Raw genomic sequence first — 24801 nt, forward strand, 5'->3', positions numbered from 1 at the left:
TTAAACTGACTCCAGGTGAGAGTTTCCTGCTGATGACAATGAAGGACTTGGAGGAGGGAGCGTTCCCTCACTGTGAGGAGGGGACAGGGGACCATCTGAGGAAGACTTGGCCATGCCTCATCCCAAATTCCCGACGTCTGGACGGCATCAGGCCCTCTGTCCTGTTCCAGTCTGGCCTGGCCTGGTTTGGGCTCCTCTCCTGCTCTGAGGCAACAGGATCGCTCCACTGGACAAAGTCTGGAATTCCCTGCACACACTTGTGACCCCGTCCAGGAGGAAGAACAGGGACCATCCGTTAAGTGGGGAAGACGATAAAGCTCCTTTCAGCAATGTGGAGAAGTTGGGCTGAAATGGAAACATCCAATGATCAGTATGCAGGGAGGGAGCCGGGCTTGAGAGAAGGTGTGGGTAGAACCTGTCAGTCTGGCTCCGCAGGTCCACGTTCAGATCGCTTCCCCTGTCACTCAGGCCTCTGGGGGCGGGGCCTAGAGCAATATCCAATCAGGGGCTCCAGGGCGGAGCCTGCGCCGCGTCTGTTCAAACGCGCCGCGGGAAAGAGGCGGTGACCTTCAACCTCTCTCTAGTTGCGTGTGGGTCGCGTCCCCAGCGCTCTGGGTTCTGGCTTCGTGGCTCCAAGAGGCCCCGGGTTCCTCCGCCACAGCTTCTGTAGCCCTGTCATCTGCCTTGTGACCTGCAGTCGTCACGACAGCCGTAGAGAGGACTCCGGGATTCTTGGAGGCCGGGAAATGGTGAGTGTGCGGGGCCGGGTGTCCCCAGACCGGGAGGAAGGGTTGGTTGGAACCGGCCGGAACCGGCTGTGGCGGGACCCGAGTCTGCGGACCTGAGTAGCGCTGGCGCAGCTGGGCCTTCGGTCCCTCCGGCCAGCGGGATGGGTCTGGGCCGGCAGCTGGGCCCCCGTGCCTCCTGTCCCGTCCCTGCGCGACAACCTCGGCCCAGGCCCCGGAGCCCTCTCTCTGGCAGCTCCGCGGCCGCAGCCCCGCGTGTCCCCAGATTGTGCGGTGACTGCGGGAGGGTCATTAGGGGAGGGTCCCGACTCGGTGTGTGGGGTCGTGCGTGGGCGGGGCTGCGGTCTGTGGGGGTCCCCAGTCCCTTCTCCCGTTAAAAACTAAATTGAGGCCTGTGGTTGGTTAACAAAAACCCAAATTTCTAAAATAAATACGTTTATTCTGAGCAGAAAATAAAAGACAAAACCCAGGAACCGTTGACTAAATGGTTTTCAGGCGGTATGATTGCAGTTTGATTTTATACATTTCTGGGAGACAGAAAGTGCAATTAAAATCATAAATCAATACGTGGATGGTATATATTAATTCACCGCCAAAAGGCAGGACATCTTGAAGAGGGGGCTTACAAGCTATAAGTGGGTTTGGGGATTCTTTAGTGGCAATTGGTTGAGGGTGTTAATCTTGTCTAAAAATTTCCAGTCAGTAAGAAGGAATGATTAAATTAAAATATAGGAATCTGTTGCCTGTCACGTGATACCATACCAGCAACAAAAAAAGAAGAAAAAGACCTGTTTAACAAAGTTTTATGGCCAGTATGACTGACTTAACCCTTGCCTTGTATGGCCTTGGGTCTTGTATATAATTTAGTATCTTATTGTGACACAGAATCTTGTGATCTCTATTTTAACATTAATGTTGATCAGTGTTTCTAAACTGCAAAAACGAGAGGTTATAAAACAAAGCATGTCCAGGGCCTGCGGTGGTGGCTCAAGCCTGTAATCCCAGCTCTCTGGGAGGCTGAGGCGGGAGGATCCTTTGCGCTCAGGAGTTCCAGACCCGCCTGAGCAAGAGCCAGACCCTATCTCTACTAAAAAAATTAGAAAGAAATAAGCTGGACAACTAAAAAATATATATATAAAAAAATTAGCTGGGCATGGTGGCTCATGCCTGTAGTCCCAGCTACTTGGAAGGCTGAGGCAGGAGGATTGCTTGAGCCCAGGAGTTTGAGGTTGCTGTGAGCTAGACTGACGCCACAGCCCTCTAGCTTGGGCAACAGAGTGAGACTCTGTCTCAAAAAAAACAAAAACAAAAAAAACACGTCCAACCTCCCTTCCCATCAGGGCCTAGAACTCAGATTTAAGATTTTTCTTGAGGCCACTTGGCAAAGAGGGGGTCTGTTCAGTCAGTGGGGCGTTTTTTAGGATTTTATTTTGACTCTACAGTTTGAAAGAAAGGCCTTATAAAGTGCATGAGGAGCCAATCCAGATCAAATACTTGGTTGGTGACAGTTATGAAGTAGTCTCCTCATTGGGATTTGTCAACCTGAAATAATCAAAGGATCAGATTCTATTTTCAAAGAGATTATTCAAGGGCAAAGCTGGGAATGACCAGGTGGGAATACACAGCATCAGATAATTGGACTCAGTGCTCCAAAGTTAAAGTTCTTACTTATATAGGCAAAAAACAAAGAAATGTATCAGGATTACAATGTTTTTCATACAAAGGTGGTTTATGAGGTACATGAGTTTAATTAGTTACAGTTTGTGGTTTTCCATAGAATTCAGTTTTCTGGCTGCTCAGGTTTCCCTCCCACACTGCCTTGGAGTGAGCCACCCTGGGGTTCACCTGCACAGGCAGGGTGGGTCCCAAGCTTGGGAATGTGCTGACCTATGGGAGTGTGGGGTCCCTTGTGAACTGGGGGTGATGCCAGCTGCCTGCCTGAGCTGCTTCCTTTTGGTTTCCTATGCTGCCATCTATTTGCTCTTTACCCAAGGATTTGAGAATTTTCTTCCATGGTTTGGGTGTAAGACTTTTTACGCACTTTGTTGGAACCTGAGTGGATGGTGTGATAAGATCTGAAGAACAAAATGGAGTTATTGCAATAAATTGTTTGAGGCTAAGTTGAAATTGTAATAATATAAGTACCCAGGGACACCCAGGAAAATCAGGGAAATCAATGGACCTTTGGGGATTCTGGTGTGCCTCCCTGATCTCACCTCCCTTTGGCACCCCGAGGTGACCAAAGATTCTTTTTGTTATTCTTTATAGCTTTATCATCTCTTTATCAGGATGCAAAGTTTACCTCTTTTGAGTTCTCAGTAATTTAATATACTATTTATATGCCATTAATATTATGCTGATACAGTTTATTTATGGTTTTCTTGCATCATTTTATTGCATACATCCTACAGTCTGAAGTGGTGGGTAGCCCAGTTTACTCGCCCATTGCAGTTCTTATGGAACTTGGATTGTTTCAAGTTTTTTTTTTTTTTATCTTGTTGACAATGTCATTCGTGTTTTTTCTCCCAAGTGGGAATACAAAATGAATTTATTACCCATTGAGAAAAACATCTGTGTTATAGATGACGGATAAATTCAAATTTACTAGGAAATGCTGATAAAGTGTATGTATGAATTAGCCACCTCACCTTTCATGCATGTGTGTTCATTCTTGTGATTTACCAACACTTGAAATGATCTGAATCATTTCCTTTTGCCCATCTATCTTTAAACAGAATCTCTTTGTGAATATTTATTGCTTTATACTGGTTGCCATTGGCTGAGCATTTTTCCTATATGATCATAATTTCCAGTCATTTTCTCACATTTAATTCATTTGTATGTTTACTGCTTTTTTTTTTTTTAAACATACTCTTAGCACTGTTCCTTTTTCATTCCTATGGTCAGCAAATATTTTCTTTCAGATTGTGGTTTATCTTTTCGTTCCATTCTATCTTTTGATGGATTCTCCTTAATTTAGTTGTGGGGTTTTTTGTTTTTTTTTTCCAGACAGAGGCTCACTCTGTTGCCCAGGCTAGAGTGCCATAGCGTCAGTTTAGCTCTTGGCAACCTCAAACTCCTGGGCTCAAGCAATCCTCCTGCCTCAACCTCCCAAGTAGCTGGGACTACAGGCATGCGCCACCATGCCCAGCTAATTTTTTCTGTACATATTTTTAGTTGTCCGTATAATTTCTTTCTATTTTTAGTAGAGACGGGGGTCTCACTCTTGCTCAGGCTGGTCTCCAACTCCTGAGCTCAAATGATCCATCCGCCTCGGCCTCCCAGAGTACTAGGATTACAGGCGTGAGCCACCGCGCCCGGCTGATTCTCCTTAATTTTAATAGAATTGAATTCGTCAAAATTTTCATGGGGGCCTTTCTTATTTTCCTAGATAAGAAAACATTCCTGGCCCAGCGCGGTGGCTCACGCCTGTAATCCCAGCACTCTGGGAGGCCGAGGCGGGTGGATCGCTCAAGGTCAGGAGTTCGAGACTGGCCTGAGCAAGGGCGAGACCTCGTCTCTACTAAAAATAGAAAGAAATTATCTGGCCAACTAAAAATATATATAGAAAAAATTAACTGGGCATGGTGGTGCATGCTTGTAGACCCAGCTACCCGGGAGGCTGAGGCAGGAGGATCACTTAAGCCCAGGGGTCTGAGGTTGCTGTGAGCTAGGGTGACGCCACGGCACTCACTCTAGCCTGGGCAGCAAAGCGACACTCTGTCTCAAAAAAAAAAAAAAAAAGAAAGAAAGAAAGAAAAAGAAAACATTTCCTACTGTAAAGTCATAAAATTTGCCTATAACTTCTGACAATGTTCTGATTTTATCTTACTCAGGTAATTTATTTTTTTCTGATTTGGTCCCATAGTCCCTCTCAGGAGAGTTGTTATAACCTGTAGCTTTACCCTCACAGGGCTCGGGGGTATTTGGTTGTGGATATTTACAGTGTGCTTTTTTAAGAGGCTTATTTTTTTTTTAATTTAATTATTTTTAGAGACAGAGTCTCACTATATTTCTCAGGCTGAACTTGAAAACTCCTGGCCTCATGAATTCCTCCCACCTCAGCCTCTCAAGTAGCTGGAACTACAGGCCCACACCACCTGGAGTAGTTTTTTTCTAATTTCAATGAAAACCAAAACATACCTGGTTGTGAATTTCATGAAATTTAATACAACACTAGATATAACTAGAGAAGCTATATCACAGGGATCCGTCTCTTTTCTAAAGACATATGATGTTTTTTAATGTATTTTATTAAATATTTATGTCTTTCAGTGTATACTTTTTGCATTATAATCATTTTACAACCTTCATTAGGCTTTCTGGGACTTTAAGAAAATTAATTTGAACAGAAATTAGTTTTTGTTTTTTTTTTTTTTTCTTTAAGAGATGGGGTCTTGCTGGGCGCAGTGGCTCACACCTGTAATCCTAGCACTCTGAGAGGCCAAAGTGGGTGGATCCTTTGAGCTCAGGAGTTCGAGACCAGCCTGAGCAAGAGCAAGACCCCATCTCTACTAAAAATAGAAAGAAATTATATGGACAACTAAAAATATGTACAGAAAAAATTAGCTGGGCATGGTGGCTCACGCCTGTAATCCTAGCACTCTGGGAGGCCCAGGCGGGTAGATTGTTTGAGCTCAGCAGTTCGAGACCAGCCTGAGCAAGAGCGAGACCCCCGTCTCTACTAAAAATAGAAAGAAATTATATGGACAACTAAAAATATGTACAGAAAAAATTAGCTGGGCATGGTGGCTCACGCCTGTAATCCTAGCACTCTGGGAGGCCCAGGCGGGTAGATTGTTTGAGCTCAGCAGTTCGAGACCAGCCTGAGCAAGAGCGAGACCCCCGTCTCTACTAAAAATAGAAAGAAATTATATGGACAACTAAAAATATATATAGAAAAAATTAGCTGGGCATGGTGGCTCATGCCTGTACTCCCAGCTACTCTGGAGGCTGAGGCAGTAGGATCGCTTGAGGCCAGGAGTTTGAGGTTGCTGTGAGCTAGGCTGACGCTGTGGCACTCTAGCCCCGACAACAGAGTGAGACTCTGTCTCAAAAAAAAAAAAAAAAAAAAAAAAGAGGGGGGGCCTTGCTCTGTTGCCAAGGCTACAGTGCAGTGATGTGATCCTAGCTCACTGAGACCTCAGAATCCTGGGGTCAAGTGATTCTCTCACATCAGCCTCCTGAGTACCTAGGAGTGCAGGTAGGCACCACTGCTCCTGACAGATTTTTAAAATTTTTTGTAGAGATGGGGTCTCAATGTTGCCCTAGTCTCAAATTCCTGACCTCAAGCAATCCTCCCTCCTTGGCCTCCAAAAGGGCTACATTAGGGGCATGAGCCACAGGGTTTAGCCTTCATTTTTTCCCCCTAACTTATTATTTATTTATTTCTTATCAGCCAACATGGTGCTTAGCAGGTCTTCATTTTTGTTTTAGTTTTCTCTTGTCTAATGACTTGAGATATTGAGCTTGTTTGTTATGTGTATTTCTTCAAGGATGAGGTGTATTTCCAGAGGTTTTGTTTATTTTTTCATTGGTTGGTGGTTTTCCTCTTGAGGTTTATGAGTTCTTTATATATTTTATTTACTAATCCTTTATCAGATAGATGTTTTGGAAATATTATGTCTCAGTCTGCAGCTTGTCTTTAATTCCATTAACAGTGTCTTTTGTAAAACAGTTTCAATTTGAATGAAGTCCAATTTATCAATTTTCTCACTCACAGATCTTGCTTTGGTGTTGCCTGTGTAATCTTTCCAAATCCAAGGTCTTCTTGATATTGACCTGTGTTATCTTCTAGAAGTTTTGAATTTTGCATTTTCCATATAGATTAATGATGTACTTTGAGTTAATTTTGTGAAAGTTTTGGCCGGGCTTGGTGGCTCACACTTGTAATCCCAGTATTTTGGTAAGCTGGGGCAGGAGGATCGCTTGAGGCCAGGAGTTTGAGACCAACCTGAGCAACATAGCAAGCCCCTCTCCACAAAAAATAGAAAAAAAATTAACCAGGCATGGAGGTGTGTGCCTATAGTTCCAGCTACTCAGGAGGCAGAGGCAAGAGGATCACTGGAGCCTGGGAGTTGAAGGTTGCAGTGAGGTATGATGAAAGCACTGCACTCTAGCCTGGGCCACAGAGCAAGACTCTGTCTTAAAAAAAAAAAAAAATTATATGTTTTGTGTCTAATTCATGTTTTCGCATATTGTAGTCCAGATAGTCCAGCATAATTTGTTCAAAAGATTGACACAGAGCAAATATTGGCTCTATTTTAAAATTTCATATTTAGTTTATGTGAATATTTTTCATAAGACGAAAACACCGAATAACTACCTGAAACTATGTTGTTAAAAATATTTCTGCCTACTGATTGGTAATGTTGAGCATCTTTTTATGTATCATTTGACCATTTAGTATATATCTCAGAGGAATGCCATTCAAATTTTTATCCATCCTTCTATTTGTTTCAATAATTTATTATTGTTAATTGTTGTAAAAGAAACACTGATAAATTTGCCAACTTACGCATTTTCAAGTATACAGTTAATTGACTCGGTTAATTATATTTATTTTGTTGTGTGACCCATCTGCAGCAATTTTTCATCTTGTAATGCTCACATTTTATGGCCATTAAACACCACTCCTCATTTCCCCTTCCTCTCAGCCATTGGCACCTACCATTCTACTTCCTGTTGTTTGAGTTTAACAACTTTTCATAGTTATGTGAATGATATTGTATTTTTCTTTTTGTCAATGGTTTTTTGTAGTTAGCATCCATCCTGAAGTTTCACACATGTTGAAACATGCATGGGATAGGATGTTATTTTGTAAGATTCAATAATTTCTCGTATGTATATGCATACCACATTTTGTTTATCCATTCTTCAATTAATGGACATTTGTGTTAATCCACTTCTTGGTTATTATGACAATAGTTTTCAAATATCTTTCTTCATGATTCTGGTTTCAGTTGTTTTGAATTGAATATGTATATGTATTGGGAAGTGGGTTGCTAGAATACATGGAATTTTATTATTAATTTTTTTTTTTTTTTTTTGAGACAAAGTCTTTCTCTTTTGCCCAGACTAGAATGCAGTGGCATCATCATAGCTCACTGCAACCTCAAACTCCTGGGCTTAAGTGATCATCCTGCCTCAGACTCTGGAGCAGCTAGGACTACAGGCTCATGTCACCATGCCTACCTAATTTTTCTATTTTTTGTAGAGATGAGGGTCTATGCTATGTTGCCTAGGCTGGTCTCAGACTCCAGACCTCAAGCAATCCTCCCACCTTGGCCTTCCAAACTGCTAGGATTATAGGCATGAGCCACTGAACCTGGCCTATTATTAATTTTTGAGGAGCCCACCATAGGAGCTGAACCATTTTACTTTCCCTTGGACAGTGACATGGATTCTAATTTCTCCATATCCTCACCAAAAGTTTATTTGGGTTGTATGAATTTTTTTTTTTTTTTTTTTGAAGTTGAGGCTTAAGGCCGGTCGCAGTGGCTGACGCCTGTAATCCTAGCACTCTTAAGGCCGAGGTGGGTGGATTGCTTGAGCTCAGGAGTTCGAGATCAGCCTGAGCAAGAGCCAGACCCTATCTCTACTAAAAATAGAAAGAAATTAACCAAACAACTAAAAATAGAAAAAAATTAGCCAGGCATGGTGGCACATGCCTGTAGTCCCAGCTACCCAGGAGGCTGAGGCAGGAGGATCGCTTGAGCCCAGGAGTTTGAGGTTGCTATGAGCTAGGCTGACGCTGTGGCACTCTAGCCTGGGCAACAGAGTGAGACTCTGTCTCAAAAAAAAAAAAAAGAAGAAGAAGAAGAAGAAGAAGTTCAGGCTCAGGAATTCTTTATGTATTCTTAATATTAAGACCTTGCCAGGCCGGGCGCGGTGGCTCACGCCTGTAATCCTAGCACTCTGGGAGGCCGAGGTGGGCGGATCGTTTGAGCTCAGGAGTTCGAGACCAGCCTGAGCAAGAGCGAGACCCCATCTCTACTAAAAATAGAAAGAAATTATATGGACAGCTAAAAATATATATAGAAAAAATTAGCCGGGCATGGTGGCACATGCCTGTAGTCCCAGCTACTACTCGGGAGGCAGAGACAGGAGGATTGCTTGAGCCCAGGAGTTTGAGGTTGCTGTGAGCTAGGCTGACGCCACGGCACTCACTCTAGCCTGGGCAACAGAGAGAGACTCTGTCTCAAAAAAAAAAAAAAAAAAAAAAAAAAAAAGACCTTGCCAGACATTTGTGAATATTTTTTCCAGTTTCATGGATTGCCTTTTCCATCTGTTGTTAATGTCCTCTGAGGCACAAATGTTGTTAATTTCAATAAATTATACTTGCTTTTTTGTTAAGACTGGCCCTCTGGAATTTTTACCTCTCAATTCATCCAAAATACCTTCGAAGGTTATACTTTGTATGCAACCATATTGAGGATACGCATTCTCATGATTGATAATACTAACTTTTTTCTACACATTAATTAGTAGGATTTTGTTATGACAGGTGGCACAGACCCAATATACAAAGAGATATTAAGGGCAACCCAAGCAGTACATCTTTCTCCCTGGATTCACCAATAAGACATGTTTTCCAGCCAGGCGTGGTGGCTCATGTCTGTAATCCTAGCACTCTGGGGGGTCCAGGCAGGCAGATCATTTGAGCTCAGGAGTTCGAGACCAGCCTGAGCAAGAGCGAGACCCTGTCTCTACTAAAAATTTAGAAAGAAATTAGCCGGACAACTAAAAATATATATAGAAAAAATTAGCCAGGCATGGTGGGCATGCCCATAGGCCCAGCTACTTGGGAGGCTGAGGCAGGAGGATTGCTTGAGCCCAGGAGTTTGAGGTTGCTGTGAGCTAGGCTGACGCTGTGGCACTCTAGCCTGGGCAACAGAGTGAGACTCTGTCTCAAAAAAAAAAAAAAAAAAAAAAGACACGTTTTCCTATTCTGCTCTTGCTGTACCCAATAGTTCCATTCTACCATCAGAATTACTTCGTGGGAGGAAGTGAATGTAGACAGAGAGTAAAAGTCTGATGACCAAGTCATGGAACAGATGTTTGGAGTCCACAGCATCATGTTAACTTCTTAACAATAAAGCACAGGTCCCCAGGGCTGTGAATCTCACCTGTCCTCCTCTATGCATGTGGTATGTTTTAGGACTCAGTGACCTTTGAGGATGTGGCTGTGAACTTCACCCTGGAGGAGTGGGCTTTGCTGGATCCTTTCCAGAAGAATCTCTACAGAGATGTGATGCAGGAAACCTTCAGGAACCTGGCAGCTATAGGTAAGGGTGACAGCATTCCTTCACTCAGTGAATTAGACTACAAGTGTTTCTTGCTTGTAAGTGCTGTTCAATGATTTGGAAAATGGGCAAGGAATACTTCAGTGTATAAATCAGGCATTTCCACAGTATACAATGAACATAGAATCTAATAGATTTTTTCATAATTGTAATAATTCAGGACTATATTTCTGGATCTGTATTTTAGGGAAAAAATGGAAAGACAAGAATGTTGAAGATCAGTGTAAAAATCCCAGGAGAAAACTAAGGTAATTTGTACTCACATGACAAAGCAATGTCTCTCAAGAAAATCTTAGCATGTCATGAAATGTTAAAAACAGGCCAACAGGCCGGGCGTGGTGGCTCACGCCTGTAATCCTAGCACTCTGGGAGGCCGAGGCGGGTGGATTGTTTGAGCTCAGGAGTTTGAGACCAGCCTGAGCAAGAGCGAGACCCCATCTCTGCTAAAAAAAATAGAAAGAAATAAGCTGGACAACTAAAAATATATATATATAAAAAATTAGCCAGGCATGGTGGCGCATACCTATAGACCCAGCTACTCAGGAGGCTGAGGCAGGATTGCTTGAGCCTAGGAGCTTGAGGTTGCAGTGAGCTATGATGATGCCACAGCACTCTACCCCGGGCAACAGAGTGAGACTCTGTCTCAAAAAACAAACAAACAAAAAACCAAAAAAAACAAAAAACAAAAAACAAAGCACTCAGGGAAACAAAACAAATAAGCCCAACATCTAATTTATTTATCCTTAGAAAATTTTCTCTCAAAGCATATTCTAAATTTGACACAGATGTTTGTTGTTTGTGAAATAGTTTACCTTTGAGATAGTATTAAGAAACTATATATATTATTTTTTTCATAGTTGCTATAGACTAGCCATCTTACAGAGCATTTGATCCATTCACATTGGACAATTCATACAGTACAGAAAGCCTCACCTTTCCTTGAGAATGTTAAAAATGCAAGTACAATACTTACTAAAAAATAAGAAATCATTTATAAAAAAAAGCCTTAATAATGTGCTTCTCATTTTCCACAGAAGTCTTATTGAGGAGAGAGTCTGTGAAAGTAAAGAAGGTAGTCAACGTGGAGAAACTTTCAACCAGGTTCCAGATGACGTGGTGAACAAGAAAACTCCATCTAGAGTAAAACCATGTGAAAGCAGTGTGTTTGGAAAAGTCTCCATTGATCATTCTTCTTTTAATAGGCTCATTGGAGCTGATACTGCACACAAACCATCTGAGTATAAGGAATATAGACAAAAGCCATATACACATAAGCAGTTTGAGAAAGCCTTCAGTTACCGGCAATCCTTTGGAACACACGAAAGGTCTCCCCCTGGAAAGAAACCCTATGGGTGTAAGGAATGTGGAAAAACCTTCAATTCTCTCACAGGCTTTCGAAATCACATGGTACTGCACAGTGGAGATGGACCTCATAAATGTATGCTTTGTGGAAGAGCGTTTGCTTTTCTCAGTTTATATCGTAAACATGAAAGAATTCACACTGGAGAGAAACCATATAAATGTAAACAATGTGGTAAAGCTTTCCGTACCCCTGGTTCCGTACGAGTACATGAAATAACTCACACAGGAGAGAAGCCATATGAATGTAAGGAGTGTGGGAAAGCATTCATTCACTTCAGTTCCTTTAATATACATGAAAGGACGCACACTGGAGAAAAACCCTATGAATGTGAGCAATGTGGGAAAGCATTTGCTCAGCGGAGGAGCATTCAGTGGCACATGAGAATGCACACTGGAGACAGACCTCATGAATGTAAGATATGTGGGAAAGCCTTTTACTCTCCTGGTTCACTTCAAAGACATGAAAGAAGTCACGCTGGAGAAAAACCCTATGAATGTAAGCAATGTGGCAAAGCCTTAAGTTCTTCCACTTCCTTACGATACCATGAAAGAATTCACACGGGTGAGAAACCCTATGAATGTAAGCATTGTGGTAAAGCCTTCAGGTCTGGCAAGTTCATTAGAATACATGAAAGGACTCACACTGGAGAGAAGCCATATGAATGTAAGGAATGTGGGAAGGCATTTAATTTTCCCAGTTCCCTTCATATTCATGAAAGGACTCACACTGGACAAAAACCCTATGAATGTAAGCAGTGTGGAAAAGCATTTCATTGTGTCCCTTCTTTTCGTAAACATGAAAGGACTCACACTGGAGAGAAACCCTATGAATGTAAACAGTGTGGTAAAGCCTTTAGTTGTTCCACTTCCATTAAATATCATGAAAGGACCCACACTGGAGAGAAACCCTACGAATGTAAGCATTGTGGTAAAGCTTTCAGGTCTTCCAAGTGGATTCGAATACATGAAAGGACTCACACTGGAGAGAAACCCTATGAATGTAAACAATGTGGTAAAGCCTTCAGGTCTTCCACTTCCTTTCGAAATCATGAAAGGACCCACACTGGAGAGAAACCCTATGAATGTAAGCATTGTGGTAAAGCCTTCATGTCTGCCAAGTGCGTTCGCATACATGAAAGGATCCATACTGGAGAGAAACCCTATGAATGTAAGACATGTGGGAAAGCCTTCGTTCGTTCCAGTATCTGCCGAAGACATGAAAAGACTCATGCTGTTAATGTATAAGAGAAATCCTATCATTGTAAGGAATTTGGAAAGCATTCAGTTTTCCCAGTTTCCTTCAAACACCAAATAATAGAATGGAGAAAGACCCTATGAGATAATTGACCTTTGATTTGAGAAGAGAGATCTGTGATAAGATAATAAAATCTAGAGTTGCAGTTGAATAATTCCATGATACAATTCACCAGTAGCTGATTTACGTGAGATTTTGAAGGCAGACATGAGGCAGGCATTAGTCACATTTTAGAGGCACCACACAGGGAGACAGCCAGATTCATGAGTTGTGCAGATGCCTGCTTCACACCCATTTTCCTGAATCCTTGACTTGCCCATCAAAGAGTATCCTCAAAATCACATGACTTTCATTTTCTCAGAGGTATAGGTTTCCAAAGATGTTCCTAGAAGTTCCACATTAAAGATCCATCTGTAGTAGTATGGAAATTAAAGAGAATTGAAAGAAGACTAAAAAAAATTTTTGAAAAAATAAAAAGATTACTAGAGAGCTGATTCCAGCTGTCACAGGTGGGGATACTTTCTCACTCCACTCCCCTAGTCTGTGGATTGAATTGTTATAAGGGATAATTTGTATGCAAGCTTCATTGTTCCCACTGGTAGTGACTGTGTTCTTGAATCAGCATGACACCTACAATGTTTGCCATCAAAAATAAATGGATGGAAGCTTGTTCCTCTACTGCAACGTGCAGGGACTGCCCTCACCCAGAACTTTCATATGAGAATGAGCACCTTCCTCTTGTCAGGAAATTTTCTGTTTACTATTATCCACAGCTAAATGTAAGGCCTGTTCATTTTCAGTTATGTTTGATTTTATGTCATGAAACATCATATGTGGTTTTTTTGGCCACCAAGATTTCTGTACATGTTTCCTAGAAATATTGTCTTAATTGTTTTTTTAACAACTCTTATCCTAACAAATGTTACACTCTTTTTCAATTACGGAGGTGATATATTAAAATGTCTTATTGCCATCATGGGTTAGATCAAGTTATAATGATACCAAGTTATTCTTTTGACATTGCAAGTCCATATTACCATGTGTGTAAACTTCAGTCATTCTTTTGACTTGTAAATTTTACTTTTCATGCTATATGCTTACTATTTTTATGTTATCCAAAACTTTCCTTCACTCATAATCCCAGAATCTAAATCATGCTATTATGTGTGCTCTATTGTCAAAGATCACCAGTACCATACCTGTTACGAAAGAGGGTATAATAAATTGTAGTAATAAGTATGGCTGTGAGCCATAAATGATTGTGGAATAGATCAGTAAGAGGGTTCTCAATAGAATTTCTTGTAAGATTTGTGTTTTAAGTGCATTGATTGCTATTTAAGGGATTGAGTCATTTCTGTGTATTGAATGCTGTCAGGATGTGAACTTAATTCTACCCTAGCATAATAATTGTTGCCTAGAAGGTAGAAAAATGGAATGGAGGTATCCTTAAATGATTAGAATTGCCAGTCGGCCACAATATCAGAAGAGGGGAATTTTGGTCACATGTTTGATTTGGAATGTACTCTTCTATTAAATTTAGAGACATACTTGCAGAATGTCCTTGTTTTTGACTTGATCCATCATAGTCACAGAGGAGCTTTGTCTCACATTGTAGGTGCCTGATGTCTTTCTCTCCAACAGCATAAGACTTGTCTTTGTGGTGAGGGGAGGCCAGCTCCCAGACTTCCAGGCATGTTTTTACACTACTTGTTCTCTAAACCCAAAAATACTTGTGGCAATGTATAGATCTTGTTTTCCATAAAATACCTCAATTGAAATATATAAATTCACTCATTCCTTAGTAAGCTATGTAATTTTTTTTTTTAGAAATTTTATTGTGTTAAGTGAGACCATTATGTTATGTAATTGTCTGAATACAAGCCTTGGTAGGAACAAAATCAGCATCACTCTTCCAAGTAACCCTTTCTTGTTCAGATAATATCCTCTTGATGTGAGTTTGTACATAGCCCTCTTATACCAGGACTATATCGTAAAAGGCAACATGGTAAAGTTAATTTTATATATTATACGGTGGCATGAAACAATCCAATCACTTCTTGAAGGTGCCAGTCAAGCTCCTCTTCCAAAAGGCCTATTGGAAACTTTTTAGAGTCAAAACCCAGGTACCACAGGACAGAGCAGCAATCAGTGACCAAACCCTCACTGTATGTGAAGGTGACATGTCCAGCCTCAGATAACGTGTCTACATAAGTGAAGTGTGGAGTCATTGTCAGAGTGCATAGAGCATGACTTGGATCAAGGAAGAGTTGGCAGTAGAGACTTAGGTGCTCCAGAACACAACTACTTCCACATCCTTCTCTCTTGAAGGCCAAATGCACAGGCATAGTTTTGGCTAAAGAGGAGAAACATCAGCATCAACATGACTCTAAATGTGATTTTTCTGAAGCATGCAGACACTATGTTGGGGTGGCCAATGTGGGTAAAGGACACTGGAAGGACAGGGTGAGGGAGGTGAACAGGACAAAGCTGAGAGCCTGGTTATTGGCCTTGAGCATGAAAGTTTCTTGAAGCTTCACAAAGAGCCCAATAAACACCAAAGAGAGGAAATAGTAGCACAGTTCCAAAGGCTGTTCATGTGTTCATGAGCCAGAAAAGCCACCACTTTTCTTTTTCTTTCTTTCTTTCTTTCTTTCTTTCTTTCTTTCTTTCTTTCTTTTTTTTGAGACAGGGTTTGCCTTTTTCTGCCACCCATCATAGCTCACTGCAACCTTAAACTCCTGGGCTTAAGTGATCCTCCTGCCTCAGCTTCCCAAGTAGCTGGGACTACCGGCATGCACGTGGCTAATTTTTCTATTTTTAGTAGAGACAGGGTCTTGCTCTTGCTCAGGCTGGTCTAGAACTCCTACCCTCAAGAGATCCTCCCGCCTGGGCTTCCCAAAGTGCTGAGATTACAGGCGTGAGCCACTGTGCCCAGCCCACTTTTATTTTTTTTAGAATACGGAATTGTCTTAAGGCCTTACTGGAGGAGTTGTGTGTTCTTACGTTATCTCCAATTCTACGTCCTGGCTCTCTGAGTGAGGCTTCAGCTAACCCAAGCCCAACACTTTTTGCTCTTGGGCTGTTGGCATGTGTTTCTGAATGCTGTCATGTGACAGTAGAGGCAGAAGCCTCAGGTTAAATTTCCCCTATCTGATACGGTCGTTTCAGAGTAGGACACTTGCCACAAGGAATCTCATGTGAGTTAAGGAATCTTATGAGAAGTAAGCTGTTGAAAAGAAACTTGCCACACAGGAAAAGGCTGCCTTGTCTCAGTGTGGCCCCACAGCCCCGCAGTGTTCCCATCCTTGTTCAGGTTTCACAATGGAGGTGACTATTGCTTGGCTATTTTGGAGTAGGGGAAGGTGGCAGTAGAAGTGCCAAGTTGCCTGGCAGAGAAGTTACTAAAGAGAGGACGCACAGCGAGAACTTCAGGAGAACTTATACCATTTGCTGTACTTGGCCTCCATTGCTGAGCTCAGACGATAGTGTTCCCAGTCAAATGAATAAGGAGTGGCTCTTCCACCTGACCAAGCAAACAGTAAACCCAATTTTTGGTAGACACAGGGTCTTGCTATGTTGCTCAGGCTGCTCTCAAACTCCTGGGCTCCCGCCATCCTCCTGCCTCGGCCTCCCAAAGTGTTGGGATTGCAGGCATGAGCCACTGTGTCTGGCCCTAAATGATTTTTTTTAATGTTCATCTTTTTCGCAAATTTTACCCTAATACAGCGGTAGATTTGGATTTTCTGTGAAATTAGTAAGCCATCTCTTTTCATTAGAGTCAAAACAAATATTAAAAGGAAAGTTCTTTTGTTCCTACAGCCCCTTTCCCAGTTAGGCAAGTTCTGTGGCTTTTTATTGTGCAATGATTATTGAGCAGGAAGTTACCATTAAACAGGTACTTGGTCCTCGGTTCCCTATCTTAACCCTCCACAGGTTTTTAGTGGTATTCCTGAACACACAAAAATCATTGCATGAGTGTGGCATCTCTATAAAAAGAATTAAAAATGATGGTTTAAGGAAGAGTCGAAACCTCCCCTTGGACTCTTCTTTCTTAACGTGACACAAACATCATGGCTGAGTTTCCCAGACTTGACTCCTCCACAATGCAGTACAGGCTACCCAAAGAGGCAGGAACAACACCGCTGGCGTCCCCAAGTCTCCTGAAATGTATGCCAATGAGCTCTGCAGTGTTCCTCACTCAAAAAAGAAGAGCTTTTTTTGTTTGGCCTCCCCCTGTGATAGCCCCAGTGTGGAAAGACAAGAAAATGACACTGAGGGCCGGGCGCGGTGGCTCACGCCTGTAATCCTAGCATTCTGGGAGGCCGAGGTGGGTGGATCGTTTGAGCTCAGGAGTTCGAGACCAGCCTGAGCAAGAGCGAGACCCCATCTCTACTAAAAATAGAAAGAAATTATATGGACAGCTAAAAAATATATATATATAGAAAAAATTAGCCGGGCATGGTGGTGCATGCCTGTAGTCCCAGCTACTCGGGAGGCTGAGACAGTAGGATCGCTTGAGCTCAGGAGTTTGAGGTTGCTGTGAGCTAGGCTAATGCCACGGCACTCACTCTAGCCTGGGCAACAGAGTGAGACTCTGTCTCAAAAAAAAAAAAAAGAAAATGACACTGAGGAGCCTGGGGGAGGGAGGGAATTCACAGCTCTCAGACAAGACTTGAACCTATGACCCCACTGTGCACACATCAGGTGGGGGAGCGGACAGGTTTATCTCTGCTGCAGCAGTTCTCAGCCCAGGGTCAGCACTCCTGATGTGTTAGGTGCAGAACAGTCAGGTCACAATGGCTTAAACCAGCACTCTCTCCCCCAGGACAAAACAGCAGGGCTGAAATTAACTGAAATCAACTCAAGGCTGCAGAGCAAAGCCCAGTATAGAAAGGAGTGGCCTCCCCAGGCTCTGGGACTCTCCCCAACCCCTTGGGATCTGGATAATTGGTTAGAAACCTACTGGCTTCCTCCCCTTTCTTTCCCACTCTCCTTTAGGTAGGAAGCTGTTCTTCAGAAAATTTAATCACCTGTGATTTGTTCAGCAATATTCCCCCTGAGGGCCTCTGATCTCTCAACCATGTGTGAGCCTAATTCTAGACGGTGAAATGACTGTCTGCTGATGCCTGTTTCACAAACACACAGGAATGACTTAAACGTGCCTCTTTTTCCTCAACTCCAGAGGGAGGAAGGACAATGTGAGCAAAGCACGGAGATGATCCAACCCTAATTACACATCAAGGGGAAAGAGAGCAGGATGGGTTTTCCAAACAGGACAGGGTCATGCACCCTTCCATAGGTACAAGGATAGCAGTCAAGGTCCTGGCCCAGGGATCCCTCCACCTTGAAGAAAAAGATAAGGTGGAAAGGTTCAGGAAACTGGACCTGAAGTCTGTTAGCATCTGTGAAAATGAATAATTCAAACTCTAAAGCAATGTAATTATTGGGTGAGAGTTATACCACCTTTTTTTCTGTGATTAGAGATTAGCCTTATTCCACTAAAGTGACCCAGAGAAGACCAATTCCATGTGTACTGCTGATCTTCATTATTAAACTGCCTGTATTAAACTAATATAGCAACATAAGGCAGGAACTGTGGTAGAAGTCTGCTTTCCGCAGAAGTATAGGCATAGCTACAGTGAACCAGACATTGTTTCATAGGTTGCCTTCCTTTCATTGCTTAGTGCTTAGGAGTCACTTATCCGTGGCTGTCACAAGATTTATATCATCCCTAATCAGTTCTGTAGATAACAGCACTATTGTAAAATCTAAGACTGGTCTTGCTCTGTTGCCCTGGCTAGAGTGCAGTGGTGTCATCATGGCTCACTGTAACCTCAAGCAATTCTCCTGCCTCAGCCTCCCGAGTAGCTGGGACCACAGGTACATGCCACCATGCCTGACTAATTTTTCTACTTTTTGTGGAGACAGGGTCTCGCTTTTGTTCAGTCTGGTCTCGAAATCCCGAACTCAAGCGGTCCTCCCACCTTGGCCTTCCAGAACGGTGTGAGCCACCACACCTGGCTCTAAGACTGGTTTTTGAGATATCTTCCAGACTCTGCATTCCTGCATTTGAGTGGACCAGCTGATGCCAACCAGACCAGGGGCCGTACTTCCATACTTAGGAACTGACTGAAGACATCTTGCAACTCTCTACCTAGCAACCGCCTCAGCACAACAAATTTCTGCTTCCCAAACCTATGGGTTCATCCCCAGCTATTCAGCAGACCCAATTCCCTGGCCCTTTGCCCACCAAACTATCATTAAAATCCCTGGCCCCAAAATTCTCAGGCAGGCAGACTTGAGAAATTTCTCCTGTTAGTGGTCTAGTCACTCTGAGCCCTGCAATATTGGAACCATCCATATGAAAATAACGTAGAGCCACAAGGTATAAACAGTAATCACAGTCTGATTTTTATAAAAGTATAGGTATAGCCAGAAGTTAACCAGCCATTGTTCCCTAACTCCCTTGCTGCTGTTTTTGGTCTTGACTTAATGGCACCATCCTCTGTGACAGGTGCAAGACTAGTCACTCCTTCCCACTACTCCTGCAGATAACATTTGCTGTCATAAATCCCAGGACTTGTGATTCTATAGATAACATTGCTGTTGCAAATCTTAAGACTGGTCTTTGAAGGGTTTTTCAGATTCTATGGTGACACCACTGCACTCTAGCCTAGGTGACAGAGCGAGACCCTTTCTCAATGAAAAAAAAAAAAGGACAGAATATTAAATATACGCTTTTAAACTGGGAAGGAAATGAAACCTGCTGAAAGAAAATAAAAGAAGCGGAGGCTGGGCACAGGGGTTCACACCTGTAGTCCCAGCTACTTGGGAGGCTGAGGCAAGAGGATCACCTGAGCCGAGGAGTTCCAGGGGACAGAGCAAGATCCTGTCTAAAAAAAAAAAAAAAAAAAAAAGATAGTAAAAGAAGCAGCATTGCAAACAAATTATAACTTGTTTTCTACTTATATAAGCAATAACTTTTTAAATGAAGTTGAATATTTTATTATTTTGCTGCAAAGCTGTTGTTTGTATAAAAGCAGCATCAGCAAATGCAGTATATTGCAAAATTAAGATAGTATGGTTTTTCATTTGACACTATACAACCCAGAAAACCTTCTCCACTTCCAGTGATTTCCAATAGAAAGATCAGTATTTTGACGCAAATTCAGGTAGTGATGTAAGCAAGTTACAATGTTCTACAAGGCTTACGATAACAATGTTGTCCTCGAATTACATAATTTTTATAAATACTTTTTGCCACGGATAATTTCATGAATTCTGAATACTAAAGCCTCATCTAAAAATCATAGGGTATTGTGCAAAAGATGCATATTGTGTTTATCTGCAACCATTATTTATTTACTTATTTATTTATTTTTGAGACACAGTCTCACTCTCTTGCCTGGGCTAGAGTGCCTTGGCGTCAGCCTAGCTCACAGCAACCTCAAACTCCTGGGCTCAAGCGATCCTCCTGCCTCAGCCTCCCGGGTAGCTGGGGCTACAGGCACAGGCCACCATGCCCGGCTAATTTTTTTTTTCTATTTTTAGTTGTTTGGCTAATTTCTTTCTATTTTTAGTGGAGACGGGGTCTTACTCTTGCTCAGGCTGGTCTCGAACTCCTGAGCTCAAGCGATCCTCTCGCCTCGGCCTCCCAGAGTGCTAGGAGTACAGGTGTGAGCCACCTCGCCCGCCAATCTGCAACCATTATAAAGTTAAGGGGTATTTTCTTCCACTAGTAGTGTTGAGAATAGTTGCTATTTTAAGTCTTCTGTCCACCACTAACTTAAGACAACAATGCTGGCTTAAGTTGTTGCATACTGCTTTATTTAGCGGTTCCAATTCCACTCCTCAATAGATTTTAGAAACCTATGCACAGATCCCACTTCCCTCATTACTTCATCTAGTTCTGAAGGGTTACTCAGGGTCATCTTGATCAACCAAGCTCTTCATAACAAGGTTTGTTGACAAATCCTGGATTTTCTGCAAGAGGAAAGTGTGAAAGCTGTTAGTGAACTCTATTTTCCTTCTCCTGACAGAGGAAAATAGAGTTCACTAACAGCTTTCACACTTTCCAAAGCACCAAACTCATTTTGTTTGTTTAATTTTATCCCAACTTCAGGCAGACTACATCTCCCAAAGATCGCTGTGCAAAATTGCTGATGCCCACTCTTCCAATACCGTTTTCTGTCGTTATCCATTCATGTTTCTCCGTGAATTTAGGCGCTGAGAGCAGAGTGGTCCCTGCGCAGCGTTCGGAGGACGACGTCCCCAGCAACTAGGGCTGGAGGAGAGGCCCTTGGTAGGCACGGCTGTCCACGTCCCCGCTGCAGGCCACCGCGCACGCTCTGCGCCCCTCACGCCCCTTCCCTCTAACCCCGCTCCCAGCTCCCTAAGTAGCCGCAGTCGCCTTGGGTCCCTGCAACACACCCAGCCTGCACCCACAACCCGGCCAGGGAACCCCTTATTCCCTCCAGGGCGCCCCCACCCTCAGTCTGAACGATCCAGCCACGCTCTGAACTTCACCCCGCGCGGCGCTACATCCCCTCCCCCCACGCACCGACGCCCCTCCCCCATACACAGTTTCGCTGGCTGCGCCCAACCCCCAACCCCACTTTCTCCTCCCGGCGCCGCTTCTCCCACCGACAGCAGCAAATCCCCACGCCCCGGGCCCCAGCAGTGCCAATACCCCGTCCCCCCCCACCCCGACTCCACGCAGAGCTCCAGACTCGCCGCGCAACCTGTACTGATCCCCCAGCGTCCCCCTTCCGGGGCCCCGGGCCATAGAGACAGTTCTGCTGCGGGGCCCAGGCCCCCATCTGACCAGCCGCCCCTTGCTCCCCACCCGCATCTGGCTCTGCAACCTCCTCGCCGCCTATGCCCACCCCGCTGCTGTGTCCCCAGGTCCCACGTGCAGATGCGGTTGGTGGGGTTCGGTGCTTTCTGAGGTTGTAGCTCTGGTGCTGGGTCCGTTTTCTTGACAGCGTTTTGGTGGTGGCATGCATAGGGTCGCTGCGGTCAGGCTGTGATATCAATAATTTCCAATATGAAGAATATCTGTGTAGGTCAGATTCAGAGAAAGACTTGTTTGGGGTTTCTCCTGGAGAAAGGGTTAATGAATTTGACAGTTTATTTAGGTCAGAAGCTTATGAAAACTGACTGGAAGGGAGAGTTTTGTTTCCTCACTGTGAGGAGAGGACAGGAGAGTAGGGAGGAAGCCTTGGCCATGCCTCATCCCAAACTCCCGACCCCAGGAGAACATCAGGCCCTCTGTCCTGTTCCAGTCTGGCCTGGTCTGGGTCCCCTCCTGCTCTGCGACAGTGTCCACTGGACACTGAGTCTGGAACTCCTTGCACACACTTGTGAGCACTTCTAGGGGGAAGAAGCAGGGACAGACAGCCCATTGGGTGAGGAAGAGGCAACAATACCCCTTCTACCAATGTGCAGAAAGTTCCGCTGAATTGCAAATATCCAAGGAGCAGGGCGCAGGGAGGGAGCTGTGCCTTAGAGAGGCTGTGGCTACAACCTGTCAGTCAGTCTCCGCAAATTCCAGTTCCCCATCAATTCACCTGTCAGTCAAGATGAGGGGGCGGGGCCTGGAACCCTATCCAATCAGGGGCGACGGGGCGGGTCCCCGTGAACAGTACATTCAAACGGGCGGGGGAAGTAGGAGGTGACCTTTAACCTCTTTGCACTCTCCTGTGGGTTGCTTTGCAGCACTTGAGGTTCGGGGTTCGCCTCTCCGGGAGTCCCCAGGTGCCTCCACCACAGCTTCTGTTGCGCCGTCACCTGCGCTGTGGCCTGCAGTGGTCGCAGGAGCCGTAGAGAGGACGCTGGGACACGTGGAGGCCGGGAAATGATGAGTGTGCGGGGCCGGGCGTCCCCAAACGGGGAGCAGGGGCCGGTTGGAACTGGCTGGAACCGGCTATGGCGGGACTCGGGCCACTCCATGGTCCGCTCCGGAGTCTGCGGACCTGAGTCGCCGCTGGTGCAGCTCGGCCCTCGGTCCCTCCGGCCAGCGGGGTGGGGCCGGCCTGGCGGCAGGGTCCCCGGGCGTCCTGTCGCGTCTCTGTGCGGCGACCTCGGCCCGGGCCCGCTCCTCCTTGGCCTGCAGCTGGAGCGTGGGGGCGGCGACACAGGACACCGGGCAGCCACGGGGGATCGGGACCGAGCCGCTGCTTCCTGGCACTTTGCAGGGTCCCCAGCACCCCGCGCTGACGCCACAGCTGGAGCCGGGACCGCAGGTTGAGCGCGAGCCGCGGAGGCTTGGAAACCTCCGATCGCCTGCGACCCCAGCAGCTCGGAACCCGGTGCCAGAGGCCTCGACTTCGGCCAAGCCCGGCGGTGGCGGCGACACACAGGGGCGGGAAGCGGCTGCTCAGCCTGGATCGCAGGAGGGCGCCGCGCCCACTGGCCTCTCGCTCCACGTGCGTGTGAGGAGCAGGCGCTGAGCCGCGGTGTCCGCCCGCCCGGCCCGTCCGCGCCCTGCCCGCTCCTCCCCGCCGACAGAGCGGGCGTGGAGAGGCACCTGCCTGCGCCGAGGGTGGAGAAGGACGTCCCGGAACCCTCCTCGCGTGCTCCGCGGCTGCTGTCTCGGGCCCGGCGGGCAGCGCGCGGGGGCCCCGAGGCAGCCAGCGGAGAGCCGGGCCATCCCGCGCCGCAGCCGCCACCTGCCGGCTACGCCAACGGCCCCAGAGAATTCCTTAGCCGCGGCGCGTGGGTCTTTGTGCGCACGCGCGGCGACATCGCCTGCTGAGGTGCAGCGCGGGCGCTGACGGTTGACTTGGCCTTTACTGGTCTGACCGGCACGAAGGTGCGGAGCTTGCTCCTTGCGGGTGTCGGCCAGACCGGGTTGCCAGCCTTGGGCTACGGAGGCGGAGGAAACGCGAGGAGGAGCTGAGGTGTCCGCGGACCCGGAAGGCTCCACCCGAAAGAAGCTTTCGGCTTGAGCGGCAGGATGGGGCCCACCTCGTCTGTCCTTGCCCCTCCCCCTTCCCCTGCCCCTGCCCCTTCGTGGACGACCCACCTTCCCCCGACTGAGATGTGTGGCTTCGCATTTTTAACCCGAGGATATGACCTCCGGTTGAAAGAGATGGGGAAGTTCCACAGAGCTGCCTACCGGCACGAACTCCGGAAAGTGCAGAAGATCTTTTACCGCAACAGAGAGTTGCTGAATGAGACAGACAAGAAGCACAGGTGATAGGAACCGTGAGCCCGGGGCTGGGCGCGGGCCGGGGGCGTGCGGGAGAAGCCCCCCTTCCTGGGCCGTGCGGGAGCCCGAGCCCTCCTGTCGCCCAAGGGGCTCGGCTCTCTCCCCTCCGCGGGCTCCTGAGCACCTGGGATGAGGAAACCCTGGAGGGGTCCTGCTCCCAGGCGCCCTTTTGAAATTTTATAAGTCTTCAATACTAATATTAGTCATTGGGAATATCTGATTTACGTACGTTCTATAAATCTAAGTACTGAATAAAATAAGCCATACCTATTCATTTGAATCCTGCATTTCCTTTGGTTTAAAGTTCTTTGAAAATCAAGGTAAGAATTAACTTTGTTTCAAAAATGCACTGTTGTTATTTCAGCCCTCTTTTTTCATAGTATGTTTACGGTGGAAAGTAAAAACTAAAATGTCTTTAAATGCTAATCATATGAAAAGAACTGCCAGAGACCTGTTCTATATACCAAAGTTCATTTAATGTAAGTCATCATGGACTGTGTGATGCCCCATTATCTTATGTATCAATAAGATAATTTTTAAAATGCTGCCAATTATAGTTATAATAAATCATGAATTACAAGTGGCATTCCAATGTCAGAGGTGTTAAAATGTGAAAAAATGAGCTTCTTGGAATCACTGAAATACGGTTGTATCTCTCATCTTTCAAACTTACCACAAGGTAGGTATTATTGTATCATTTTTACTTAATCAGAATGTCATCATTGTTAGGTAGTAGCCATAGTAATCGTTATAATATCTAACAATTATTGAGCTGTTATTTGTGCTGGGAACTCTTCAAAACACTTAGCGTAGATTCTCATGTAAGCATCACAGTGGCATCCTGGGAGGTGTCCCCACTATTCTCATTTCCATTTTAATAGTGAGGAAACTGAGGCACAGAAAAGCTAAGTCATAGCCAGT

At 45.0% G+C, this 24801-nt stretch overlaps 1 protein-coding gene across 1 annotated transcript; it reads left to right on the plus strand.

Annotated features, from left to right (window-relative positions):
- The first annotated feature begins 729 nt into the window (after positions 1-729).
- Positions 730-12658, plus strand: LOC138397113 (zinc finger protein 20-like). Its single transcript, XM_069491027.1, has 5 exons — positions 730-749; positions 9907-10033; positions 10239-10299; positions 11089-11646; positions 11815-12658. The coding sequence occupies exons 1-5, from the start codon at positions 747-749 to the stop codon at positions 12656-12658; spliced, it is 1593 nt and encodes a 530-aa protein (XP_069347128.1). The 5' UTR covers positions 730-746.
- The last annotated feature ends 12143 nt before the right edge of the window (positions 12659-24801 follow it).

Source organism: Eulemur rufifrons, chromosome 2 (genome assembly GCF_041146395.1).
Source record: "Eulemur rufifrons isolate Redbay chromosome 2, OSU_ERuf_1, whole genome shotgun sequence".
Classification (NCBI taxonomy): Eukaryota; Metazoa; Chordata; class Mammalia; order Primates; family Lemuridae; genus Eulemur; species Eulemur rufifrons.